The 13,452-nt window shown below is 30.8% G+C and overlaps 1 protein-coding gene and 1 non-coding gene across 2 annotated transcripts; both read right to left on the reverse strand.

The window, feature by feature from the left end:
- Positions 1-4,696: 4,696 nt before the first annotated feature.
- LOC129751984 (uncharacterized) lies at positions 4,697-5,420 on the reverse strand. Its single transcript, XM_055747778.1, has 2 exons — positions 5,255-5,420; positions 4,697-5,193 (listed from the first exon to the last, which is right to left on the reverse strand). Exons 1-2 carry the CDS (start codon positions 5,418-5,420, stop codon positions 4,697-4,699), a joined length of 663 nt encoding a protein of 220 aa, XP_055603753.1.
- A 1,114-nt stretch (positions 5,421-6,534) lies between these two features.
- LOC129758866 (U4 spliceosomal RNA) lies at positions 6,535-6,670 on the reverse strand. The gene has a single exon (XR_008740102.1). It is a non-coding gene; the product is annotated as a U4 spliceosomal RNA (small nuclear RNA).
- Between the last annotated feature and the right edge of the window lie 6,782 nt (positions 6,671-13,452).

Raw genomic sequence — 13,452 nt, forward strand, 5'->3', positions numbered from 1 at the left:
TGTCATTTTTGTCATTTTTGTCATTTTTGTCATTTTTGTCATTTTTGTCATTTTTGTCATTTTTGTCATTTTTGTCATTTTTGTCATTTTTGTCATTTTTGTCATTTTTGTCATTTTTGTCATTTTTGTCATTTTTGTCATTTTTGTCATTTTTGTCATTTTTGTCATTTTTGTCATTTTTGTCATTTTTGTCATTTTTGTCATTTTTGTCATTTTTGTCATTTTTGTCATTTTTGTCATTTTTGTCATTTTTGTCATTTTTGTCATTTTTGTCATTTTTGTCATTTTTGTCATTTTTGTCATTTTTGTCATTTTTGTCATTTTTGTCATTTTTGTCATTTTTGTCATTTTTGTCATTTTTGTCATTTTTGTCATTTTTGTCATTTTTGTCATTTTTGTCATTTTTGTCATTTTTGTCATTTTTGTCATTTTTGTCATTTTTGTCATTTTTGTCATTTTTGTCATTTTTGTCATTTTTGTCATTTTTGTCATTTTTGTCATTTTTGTCATTTTTGTCATTTTTGTCATTTTTGTCATTTTTGTCATTTTTGTCATTTTTGTCATTTTTGTCATTTTTGTCATTTTTGTCATTTTTGTCATTTTTGTCATTTTTGTCATTTTTGTCATTTTTGTCATTTTTGTCATTTTTGTCATTTTTGTCATTTTTGTCATTTTTGTCATTTTTGTCATTTTTGTCATTTTTGTCATTTTTGTCATTTTTGTCATTTTTGTCATTTTTGTCATTTTTGTCATTTTTGTCATTTTTGTCATTTTTGTCATTTTTGTCATTTTTGTCATTTTTGTCATTTTTGTCATTTTTGTCATTTTTGTCATTTTTGTCATTTTTGTCATTTTTGTCATTTTTGTCATTTTTGTCATTTTTGTCATTTTTGTCATTTTTGTCATTTTTGTCATTTTTGTCATTTTTGTCATTTTTGTCATTTTTGTCATTTTTGTCATTTTTGTCATTTTTGTCATTTTTGTCATTTTTGTCATTTTTGTCATTTTTGTCATTTTTGTCATTTTTGTCATTTTTGTCATTTTTGTCATTTTTGTCATTTTTGTCATTTTTGTCATTTTTGTCATTTTTGTCATTTTTGTCATTTTTGTCATTTTTGTCATTTTTGTCATTTTTGTCATTTTTGTCATTTTTGTCATTTTTGTCATTTTTGTCATTTTTGTCATTTTTGTCATTTTTGTCATTTTTGTCATTTTTGTCATTTTTGTCATTTTTGTCATTTTTGTCATTTTTGTCATTTTTGTCATTTTTGTCATTTTTGTCATTTTGTCATTTTTGTCATTTTTGTCATTTTTGTCATTTTTGTCATTTTTGTCATTTTTGTCATTTTTGTCATTTTTGTCATTTTTGTCATTTTTGTCATTTTTGTCATTTTTGTCATTTTTGTCATTTTTGTCATTTTTGTCATTTTTGTCATTTTTGTCATTTTTGTCATTTTTGTCATTTTTGTCATTTTTGTCATTTTTGTCATTTTTGTCATTTTTGTCATTTTTGTCATTTTTGTCATTTTTGTCATTTTTGTCATTTTTGTCATTTTTGTCATTTTTGTCATTTTTGTCATTTTTGTCATTTTTGTCATTTTTGTCATTTTGTCATTTTTGTCATTTTTGTCATTTTGTCATTTTGTCATTTTGTCATTTTTGTCATTTTTGTCATTTTTGTCATTTTTGTCATTTTTGTCATTTTTGTCATTTTTGTCATTTTTGTCATTTTTGTCATTTTTGTCATTTTTGTCATTTTTGTCATTTTTGTCATTTTTGTCATTTTTGTCATTTTTGTCATTTTTGTCATTTTTGTCATTTTTGTCATTTTTGTCATTTTTGTCATTTTGTCATTTTTGTCATTTTTGTCATTTTTGTCATTTTGTCATTTTTGTCATTTTTGTCATTTTTGTCATTTTTGTCATTTTTGTCATTTTTGTCATTTTTGTCATTTTTGTCATTTTTGTCATTTTTGTCATTTTTGTCATTTTTGTCATTTTTGTCATTTTTGTCATTTTTGTCATTTTGTCATTTTTGTCATTTTTGGTCATTTTTGTCATTTTTGTCATTTTTGTCATTTTTGTCATTTTTGTCATTTTTGTCATTTTTGTCATTTTTGTCATTTTTGTCATTTTTGTCATTTTTGTCATTTTTGTCATTTTTGTCATTTTTGTCATTTTTGTCATTTTTGTCATTTTTGTCATTTTTGTCATTTTTGTCATTTTTGTCATTTTTGTCATTTTTGTCATTTTTGTCATTTTTGTCATTTTTGTCATTTTGTCATTTTTGTCATTTTTGTCATTTTTGTCATTTTTGTCATTTTTGTCATTTTTGTCATTTTTGTCATTTTTGTCATTTTTGTCATTTTTTGTCATTTTTGTCATTTTTGTCATTTTTGTCATTTTTGTCATTTTTGTCATTTTGTTTTGTCATTTTTTGTCATTTTTGTCATTTTTGTCATTTTTGTCATTTTTTCTTTTTGTCATTTTTGTCATTTTTGTCATTTTTGTCATTTTTGTCATTTTTGTCATTTTTGTCATTTTTGTCATTTTTGTCATTTTTGTCATTTTTGTCATTTTTGTCATTTTTGTCATTTTTGTCATTTTTGTCATTTTTGTCATTTTGTCATTTTTGTCATTTTTGTCATTTTTGTCATTTTTGTCATTTTGTCATTTTTGTCATTTTTGTCATTTTTGTCATTTTTGTCATTTTTGTCATTTTTGTCATTTTTGTCATTTTTGTCATTTTTGTCATTTTTGTCATTTTTGTCATTTTTGTCATTTTTGTCATTTTTGTCATTTTTGTCATTTTTGTCATTTTTGTCATTTTTGTCATTTTTGTCATTTTTGTCATTTTTGTCATTTTTGTCATTTTTGTCATTTTTGTCATTTTTGTCATTTTTGTCATTTTTGTCATTTTTGTCATTTTTGTCATTTTTGTCATTTTTGTCATTTTTGTCATTTTTGTCATTTTTGTCATTTTTGTCATTTTTGTCATTTTTGTCATTTTTGTCATTTTTGTCATTTTTGTCATTTTTGTCATTTTTGTCATTTTTGTCATTTTTGTCATTTTTGTCATTTTTGTCATTTTTGTCATTTTTGTCATTTTTGTCATTTTTGTCATTTTTGTCATTTTTGTCATTTTTGTAATTTTTGTCATTTTTGTCATTTTTGTCATTTTTGTAATTTTTGTCATTTTTGTCATTTTTGTCATTTTTGTCATTTTTGTCATTTTTGTCATTTTTGTCATTTTTGTCATTTTTGTCATTTTTGTCATTTTTGTCATTTTTGTCATTTTTGTCATTTTTGTCATTTTTGTCATTTTTGTCATTTTTGTCATTTTTGTCATTTTTGTCATTTTTGTCATTTTTGTCATTTTTGTCATTTTTGTCATTTTTGTCATTTTTGTCATTTTTGTCATTTTTGTCATTTTTGTCATTTTTGTCATTTATGTCATTTTTGTCATTTATGTCATTTTTGTCATTTTTGTCATTTTTGTCATTTTTGTCATTTTTGTCATTTTTGTCATTTTTGTCATTTTTGTCATTTTTGTCATTTTTGTCATTTTTGTCATTTTTGTCATTTTTGTCATTTTTGTCATTTTTGTCATTTTTGTCATTTTTGTCATTTTTGTCATTTTTGTCATTTTTGTCATTTTTGTCATTTTTGTCATTTTTGTCATTTTTGTCATTTTTGTCATTTTTGTCATTTTTGTCATTTTTGTCATTTTTGTCATTTTTGTCATTTTTGTCATTTTTGTCATTTTTGTCATTTTTGTCATTTTTGTCATTTTTGTCATTTTTGTCATTTTTGTCATTTTTGTCATTTTTGTCATTTTTGTCATTTTTGTCATTTTTGTCATTTTTGTCATTTTTGTCATTTTTGTCATTTTTGTCATTTTTGTCATTTTTGTCATTTTTGTCATTTTTGTCATTTTTGTCATTTTTGTCATTTTTGTCATTTTTGTCATTTTTGTCATTTTTGTCATTTTTGTCATTTTTGTCATTTTTGTCATTTTTGTCATTTTTGTCATTTTTGTCATTTTTGTCATTTTTGTCATTTTTGTCATTTTTGTCATTTTTGTCATTTTTGTCATTTTTGTCATTTTTTTCATTTTTTTCATTTTTTTCATTTTTGTCATTTTTGTCATTTTTGTCATTTTTGTCATTTTTGTCATTTTTGTCATTTTTGTCATTTTTGTCATTTTTGTCATTTTTGTCATTTTTTTCATTTTTGTCATTTTTGTCATTTTTGTCACTTTTGTCATTTTCGTCATTTTAAATTTTCTCATAGACCCTCCCAGTGTTGTGAGTTTATTTCAAAACAAATTTTTGAATTTTTCAGGCAAATATTCGGGTTAAAATTGATGACCACTAAATTTATCGTATGTTGAACGTTCTTTAACAAAAATTAATTATGATAACATTAAATTCAATTTTAATATCTGTTCAAGCTGTATAATTGGAGGGAAAAAAAACTTATCAACAACGCAATCGCAGTTGATAGGCACGCTTTATAAAAGAATCCGAATATCGGAATATCTCCCTAGAAAATTCTGCAATTTATCTACAGAGATCACAAAAAGGGAAAACTGATAGGCGTTTGCTTCAAGGCGGAAATGATCCCATTTCGGAATATATAGTTCGTAGTTAAGAAGCTGAGATTAAAGAAAGTGTACCAATTTGAATTCCGATAAACTATGTTTTATTTTTACTATTTTTCACCAATCGACATCGGTTAAAAGTAGTTTCACAGTCTTCTCTTCTGGATGGAATTTTCGCTCTATAATTTTTAAACAAATCATATTCAAATTTGGATCCCGCCGAACGATTCCTGCCGGCATCAAAATCCAGCTCACAAACAATCCGCTTCCGGCAGTCACCCTCGGGTACACCCATCACATTGAACATCCAATCTGCAAAATCCGGCTCCTGATTCTGCAAAGACCGAGCGTATCGATGTCCCCAACCTTTCAGAAAATCCCAGAAGCATTTTTTCGGAGCAACCGTTTCCTCGATGTAATAATTTTGATTGGTCCACGGGTATCTTGCAAGGATCTCCTCACCCTCGTGTTTGCTGCCTTTGAACTTCTTCCAATAGTACCCATCTCCGAAGGCGTATATGGCTGCCAATCCGATAGCGATCTTCAGCTTGATCATTATTACCGTTGCCATGTCGTTGAACCACGGCCACCCTACAAATTCAATGTTTGATTCAAAAATATCCAATTCAAATGAATTTCCGAAAGTACTTACAGTAATAGACATCATTGTACCAGTACGAATCGTAGGACTGCAGTCGGCCTTCCACAGGCTGTACGTCATTCTTGACCAATTTCTCGCAGCTTATTTCCGTCAGAAATAAACTCATCAGCAACAAACTCCCCAATGCCCAAAACCGAATCCGTTCGCAAGCGGCCATTGTCCAAATTGAACTGGGTAGAAAAATTTGGCCCCAAATGCCAATGATGGCCTTTAACCGACCCGAACAACTACACCTCACTACAGACAGCAGGTGCTAACAGCTTTCTCAAATAAACAACCCGAACGGCGGAATTATGCAGCTATATTTGGTGCAAAATTATCAAACATCCGAGCACGATTTGGCATCGATTTGGTTTGTCACCTTCCGTTATTCCGTGAACTGCCCGGGCGGATTCCCATTGATGCAACTCAACTCGGTAACAATTTTTATGATGCTGCAACCCAGCCAACGCAACGGAACAGGAAAATGCACCAGATTTTCGTGATAAATATGCGCTAACAGCAGCACAACACCAATCGGTTAGCGGTTTTTTCTTCTTCTTAAGGACCGGACGGAAGAAATGGTACGAGTTGTTCAATATGGTGTGTGAATATTTTTTTTTCGAAACAGTTTAGCAATTCCGCCGGTTGTTATGAGCGTTATGGGAAGTGTGAGCAATGACTGGACGCGGAATTAACACGTGTATTGTCCCCGTCATTATCGGTTCGATTATGGCTGGGATTATGTCATGACGGAAGTAGGTCAAATAAATTATCCGACTCTGAGTACGATGTTTTTATGGGAATGGCCTACAATGTCAAAGTAAGTAGGTACCTACCTATTCTTGAAAGAAAGTAATTCCTCTGAATAGTTTGAATTCCAACTTCTTTAACTACTAAATGCTTATTTAGCACTATTTTTGCTTTTCTATCCTTTCTGGTTGTACAGCATACATCGTTCTTCAACAAAAATTTTAACCCTCTGCTGCATACGAAATCATTCATGGTTCCATTTTTTAAACATTTTTAAGCTTAACTCTGTATTGTAAAACATTTCAAAATATTTTAATGCATCAACAATTCAATGAGCAATTTTAAAACCCAAAAAATCTATGAAAAATGTTATTTATCTTTCCACTGTAAAAAAAGATTACATATTTCGAAAAAATAGGTAAATAAACTTTCTTCCATCAACAATATTTCTTCATTTCGATCATATTTCATTTTCATTTTTTTTTCATAGAGGATTAATGAGACCATAATAATGGAATTCGGGATGAATAAACCTACTTGGTTTAAAATCCCTGAGAAAAAAGGAAAAAAAAATAATAATAATAATGGAATTCCAATGTTTTTTTAGTTTTCAACTAGCAATAATCGCACCTCGGTAGAACCTCATTGGTTACGATATCGCCAATGCGCAAAGCTAAAGAATTCCAATGTTATTCGAATGGAAGTATTTAATCAAAATTTTTCTTATTGTGATTGAATTCAAGTTCGTTCAAAGTAATAATTTCTACTAGAAAAGGATGCCTTCGCCACATCACGAAATTTGTTTAAAGTTTGGGAGAGAAGGTTTATTTGGCAATTGATTTACATACATTAAATTCAGCAATTTGTATCCCAAGTAACAATTTCAATCCCAACAGAGTTTGTTGACGGCAGTGTTTTAAACAATATTCATTGAGTAATTGTCATCGTAAAACGTTTTTCAATAAGAACTCTATATAAACGCTCTTGGACAGCTATAAAACCTATATCCAACTCTGAAGCAAACTTTCAGTTGTATTGCTCCCAAAGTTTTATGCGATTTTTCTAGAGTATTTGCAATTTATTTTAAATGCTATGGATATCTAAAATACTGACCTACTACAATAAATTGAAAATGCTTTAAAATATCATTATAAATTTGCTGTTTAGCACTAAACATATCAACCGATACTTTGTATATATGTACCTATTTATACCGCCTGGGGTCAAATGACCCCAAACAAATTTTCGGCAGAAACTATCTTGTTCCCAACCGATTTTTACAAAATTTATAGTTTTGAAAAGCTTGTAACGTGACTAACATATGATTCTTAGGCAATATTCAGCTACAATAATTGATATAAAAGTTATCCGATGTCGAAAAGTTTGGAAAAACATGCTTCGGGAAAAGACTATAAATCAGTTATGAAGTGCTCGAAAAATAAATCACCTAGTGTCTGAGAAAGAAGGAGCTATTAGAAGCTGTTAGAAGCTTATAAAATGTAAAATGTAAAAAAGTGGTGTAAAAATTTGCGAAAAAAACAATAATTATAGGAGTTATAGTCACTTGAGGTTCTAAAAATGTAATTGGACCCCCTCCGGTACGTTTAGTGTTAAAAAAAAGAAAGAAGTCTTTTGAAACACATGAGAGTTGTATGAATTTTAGATGACTGCCAACAAGAACTTATTCAAGGATCAATAGTGGCAAGCCGGATGAAATGTTAACCAAATTTTCCGAATTTTCAACGTTAACTTTTAGAAATCGCAAGAAATAACAAGAAAATGTTGTTTATTTGTGTTGAGTTATGCTACACTTTTTTTTATAAACGAACTAGCTGACCCGGTGTGCTTTGCTACACCTTCCAAAAATGAATGAAATTTGTGGTACCTAGTTCTGACTTTTCATTTATTTGCATTAAATTTCAAAATCATCAAAAGGTTTTTAAAATAAAATTGCTTTTTTTTGTTCAAATCTTTATTGTTTAGTTGAATACGTGTTTTAATTCTTTTTATGACTCTGGTGATTTTTACTTCATAAGTTTATAAATAATGCCAACATATTTTTTTATATATGAAATCTACGTTGTCCCTTTTTAATATGGTTGTCCCTTTTTAATATCATAGAAACATTTTTTGTAACAAAATACCATCACGGGACACTTATTTTACCAATTTGTTCTCGAATTATTATATAAATTGTGAGAGTGGCCACCTTCCCCCATATAGGCCTAATAAAAGGAAGGGGGGTTTCATAACATCAGAAAAACACTTTTTGTATACAAATACGATCCCATGACTCCATTTTCGATAAGTTCTCGAGTTATTCAGAAAATGGGTGACTTTCTCTCCACTTTGTATCTCCCCTCTGTCAAGAGAAAGGGGTCTCAAACAATCGAAGAAACATTGCTAGTACCCAATTTTACTCCCATGCAAGTTTGGTTCCATTTTCTAGATTAGTTATTGAAATATTAAAAAAATATGTGTGACCCTCTCCCCCTTTTTTATCGTTCCACTGAATGAATGGAAGGGTGCTAAACCACTGGAAAAACATTTGTTGTGTTCGAATACCCTCTCATGCTAAATTTGGTTTCATTTGCTTTATTGGTTGTTGAGTTATGCTATGAAATTAGTAACGGAACCCCTCTTCCTACCAATCCCCTACCTGGAAGGAGGGGATCAAGATCAAACATTCCGTGTATTCAAATACAATCCCATGCCCAATACTGTCCATTTGTTCGATTGTATGATTGTTCGCATACCACATTTGATTCCATTTGTTAGAAAAGTTCTTGGTTCATGCAAAACAATCGTATGTGAGTTTTCGTCTTCTTAAACTGTATCCCCAATGCTTTTCTATGTCAAAGTTGTTTCCATTAGTTCTAGAGTTTGGCGAAAAATTGTAAAGGAGCCCCTCTCTCCTTCCTATCACGCAACTGGAAGTAGTACCAAATATTCACAGAAACATTCCTTGTGGTCAAATACCCTCCCAAGCCAAATTTCATTCCATTTGCTGGATAAGTTCCCGAGTGATGTGAAAAATTGTATGGGAGCACCCTCATCCCTCATGATTTTCCGCCTTGAAAACGAAGGTTTTTAAAAATATCATAGAAACATTTCTCGTAATAAAATATCTGCCCACGCCAAATCCGGATCCATTTGCTTGATTATTTTTCCAGTAATGCTGAATACCGTGAAGAAGCCCCTCCCCACTTTCTATCTCCTCAATAGACGGAGGGAGAGGTACCAAATATTCATAGAACTATTTATCGTACCCAAATACCCTTCCAAGCCAAATTTTGTTTCATTTGCTCGAATAGTTTTCAAGTTATGTAATAAAAAAGGGGTTAAAGGCCCCTCCCCTCCTTCTTGAATCTTCACTGGAAGGAGGGAGGGGTCTGAAATAATCATAGAACGATTTCTCGTATTACACTTCCCTTCCATGCCAAATTTGGTTCCATTTGCTTGATTAGTTGTCCAGATATATAAAAAATTGTAAGGTAGGCCCCCTCCCCCTTCCTATCTCCCCACTGAAAGGAGGGAGGGGTACCAAAGCATCATAGAAACATTCAACGTACCGAAATACACTCCCATGCCAAATTTGGTTCCATTTGCATGATCAGTTCTTGAGTTATGAAGACTTATCACTTTTATTTATATGACCCCCTCCCCCCTTCCACGAAGAGGGAGGGGTCCCAAACTATTATAGAAACCCTCCCCGGCCTCCAATACCCCCATCTGCCAAGTTTCACGCAAATCGGTTCAGTAGTTTTCGAGTCTATAGGGAACAGACAGACAGACAGACAGACAGAAAGACAGACAGACAGACAGACAGACAGAAATTCATTTTTATATATATAGATACAAACATATACAGGATCTCAATAAAACTTGATATTTCCTCGAATAGATTCCTTTTTCTTAACTCTAAGCGTACATCTTTCGAGGATATGAAGGCTAGCATCTTACAATTCAAGAACCACTAACCTACAGAAAGTGTACTATGTGTGCCGTGACCGGGATTCGATCTCATGCCCGCTGGCTTAGAAGACTTGAAGGCTATCCTCTACGTCACGGGCTGCGGAAGGTACACTGTTACCTAACTTAATAAAAAACCTTTTCAATAGATCTAAGAAAGATTCGTGAAAGACTCGAATGCCTTTATAGGATGAGAGGATGAGAACCTGATTTAACGAAGTATTTTTTTTATGAGCTTCATAGCCAAGCCAATCCAGAATAATTCAGACCTTTTAAATTTCGGTCATTTGATTTTAAAAATTTTAATCCAAAATCCGGAGGATATCCGGGAAAATTTTGAGCAGATCCCAAGAATCATTCAATAAAAAATCAAGATGCAAACCACTTGAAAAATTGTTTTTCAAATTATCGAAATGCATTAGATCATGGGGAAAAATATATCTCAATTTACTCTAACTAAATTCAAAACAAAGATCTTAAAATCTCTTTTAAATTGTAGTGTTTTCGAATGTAAATATATGCGAATATAATTTTTAAAGTCTTAAAAATTCAACATTGAGAATCGCTTGGCATTATTTACTCAAAATCGATTATTTTTGCATTTATACCTATTTGGTTCTGAGGGACTCATATAATTATAAAATATCGGAAATTTATCTAATTTTTTATTGTTTGCTGAGCTTTAACAGAAAAGGGTATATTTATGAAAATCCAACCAAATCCAAATTTATTTTTATTGACATCTTGCTCTGTATTTATGAACATCAATAATTAAAAACTAGACAGAATTTACAGTCGGGTAGTAAAATTCAACTAGAACCGATTTGGTACTGACAAATCTCTGAAAAGAACTACCTTTTTTAAGCAAAATTTTGACTTCCTTGACTTTTATCCTGTTCATAGAAGGCTTTCCAAATTCACTTTTCAAATCGAGATATTGAAAAATTTGGAAAGAGTTGGATTGAGTTGAGGTTGAGGTTCGTACTTTGAAAAATCAATATGATTTATGATATAACTAGAGTTCGTCGAAAAAAATATTTTTTTAAATGTCAAAAGTTTGTGAACGCTACTTTTTTCAGCAACACCATTCTGTGATTTTTTTTTTTAATTTGCCTATCAAATTTTTTCTAAGGAAACCGGTAAACTTAAAAATTTTGGAAAATGGGCGGTCATTTTGATTACATGGAGACCATAAAATTCATTTAGGCTACACAAAACCATGATTATTTTTTTTAAACTAACTAAAAAATTCTCGTTTTGGATGCATAAATAAAAATATTTTACAATAAAATTTGATTTATTTTTTGTTTTGTTAGATTTAGCAAAACAGGTTTCCTAGCATTTTGAATTGAAATACGGGCATCCGAGCCGGGCCGGAATTTTCCCAAATTATGTATTGAATATCCGAGCAAACCCGGACAAAACCGGGCAATCTGACAAGCCTGATCTTCACTTTCAGGCTTAAAAAATCGTGCAAGTTCATTTTGATAAAACTTGCTCATTCATTTTATTTTGGGACGAAAATATTGAAAATTACAATAACCCAGTTAGATTTCTTTTTGTTGTTTTGTTTTTTTTTTTCAAAAAAAAATGTATTAAACTAAGTTTTTTCAACAAAAATCGAGGAATATCCGTACAAGAATGGATAAAACAGGGCGATATGACCAGGTTATCCATATATGTTGATTAGCTGGATAAATAAATGGTTTTAATGATCGATAAGGTATTTATTATAATAAATTGTCATTTTCAAAATTCCGAATTATGTTTGTCATACCGGAACCAATATTAAATTATTTTTCCTCAATACTTATGAGCTTACCTTAGCTTAGTTTGATTGACTACCCACTTCCACCTGAAACCCGAAATGCTCCACAATCAATATTTACAAAAGGATCTTAATGAGCTAATCTATTTTTCTTTTAGTTGTCGATTAATGATATCACTAATGTCTATCTTAAAAAAAAAAAAGCTTCTCGAAAACCATGATAGAAGGCGTGGCTCAGTAGAAGAAGTTCCACATCGCCAATTGTTGCTACTCCGTGATTGACTGAGGCTATCAGATTTGCGCAAAAGCCAAAAGAATGATGCTTGGCAATAGCAACTCATTCTCAATGCACAAAACTGATTCTCTCTCTTTCTACATTAATAACGGTGCCGGCCACGTCCTAGTAGACAATAGATAGATTTGGAAAGTAGAAAAACGGATGAATGGTCAATTTTGTGCTTTAGGACCGAGGTCACCTCTGCATCCTAGCAAATAATTTTTGTTTTGGAATGTGGGTTGAAGGATAAGATCAGGAAACACTTTTGACCAGTACGATTTTTTATTCAATCCTATTCTTTAAAAAAAATGTTTTTTTAATACATGTTTCCGAAAAGCTCGAAGGGGGCAATTGGATGACGATTCTGTGCATTTTTGATTGTGTACAAGGTCCAATTTTTTTTATTTCAATTTATTGGATATTTGAATAATTTTTTGCTATTCCTCTCGTGATGTTTGAACTTCAAGATACAAAAGAATGATTTTACATTTGTTCTGGCCTTATTGGACATAACGAATATGTACTAGCTGATCCCGGTTCCACTTTCAATCCTGAAATTGCTGCTGGATCAGTTCCTCATCAGGGTGGTTCCTCGTCAGAATACCTTTTATCAATTGTATGATTAGAAACAACTCTTATATATTACCTAGATTCGATTTCATCTCTTCTTTTTTCTGAAAAACATTTATCATGAATTCAGGAACTTATATATCAGGTCTTGGGTCTCAGAGCTGATTTCAGTTTCAACCTTAAAAATTAGAACGGGATAGGGAATAGTAAATAATTTTTAAAGTGCTTTACATCGATCACTGATCATAAAGTTCATGTGCTCAGAATATGAACAGGCTGTAAAAATCATTAATACCATTGGTAATATTGCATTGAAAATATAAAAGATTTTTTCTTTTTTTTTTTGTCTTTATTTAAGAGGTTTTCAGCCGCAGGCTGGTTCGCCTCTGAAAATATAAAAGATTATTATATAAAACTTTTAACCACTTCACCTCAATGCTCTGTTCAAAGCAAGAAAAAAAATTATTTTTGCTTCGACGCTGTTATTTATTCCCATTATATCTTTCTTCTTAAAGAAGTGGCCACCATTTTGGTGTCTTGAGAATAGAGTTGCAAATTCGTACGCATTCGGACCAGGAATGATGAAAAAGTTTTCAGATTTTCGGATGGCCCTTTTTGAAAGGGGTCGTCCTTACAAGACAAATGTTGTTCAAGCGATATTGACGATATTATACATTGGATTGGGCTGAAAATTTGCACATGAGTTTTATGAGGGATGTGCAATCGATTTCAGTTATCAAATTGAGGGTCAGGGTCATCAAAAGGAGACGTCCTTATTGACTATACACTTTTTTTGCGATGTTGACTTTAAAATACATTGGATTTAGATGGAAATTTGTACATGGGAATTTTTAAGGACGCACAATTCCT

The sequence above is a fragment of the Uranotaenia lowii genome, chromosome 3 (assembly GCF_029784155.1).
Source record: "Uranotaenia lowii strain MFRU-FL chromosome 3, ASM2978415v1, whole genome shotgun sequence".
Taxonomy (NCBI): Eukaryota; Metazoa; Arthropoda; class Insecta; order Diptera; family Culicidae; genus Uranotaenia; species Uranotaenia lowii.

Bases quoted from the DNA above. Each gene is read 5' to 3' on its own strand.
- LOC129751984 (XM_055747778.1), bottom strand. From the start codon at position 5,420: ATGGCCGCTTGCGAACGGATTCGGTTTTGGGCATTGGGGAGTTTGTTG. The intron at 5,194-5,254 runs GTAAGTACTTTC...TTGAATTTGTAG, and splicing joins GTACAATGATGTCTATTACT to GGTGGCCGTGGTTCAACGAC.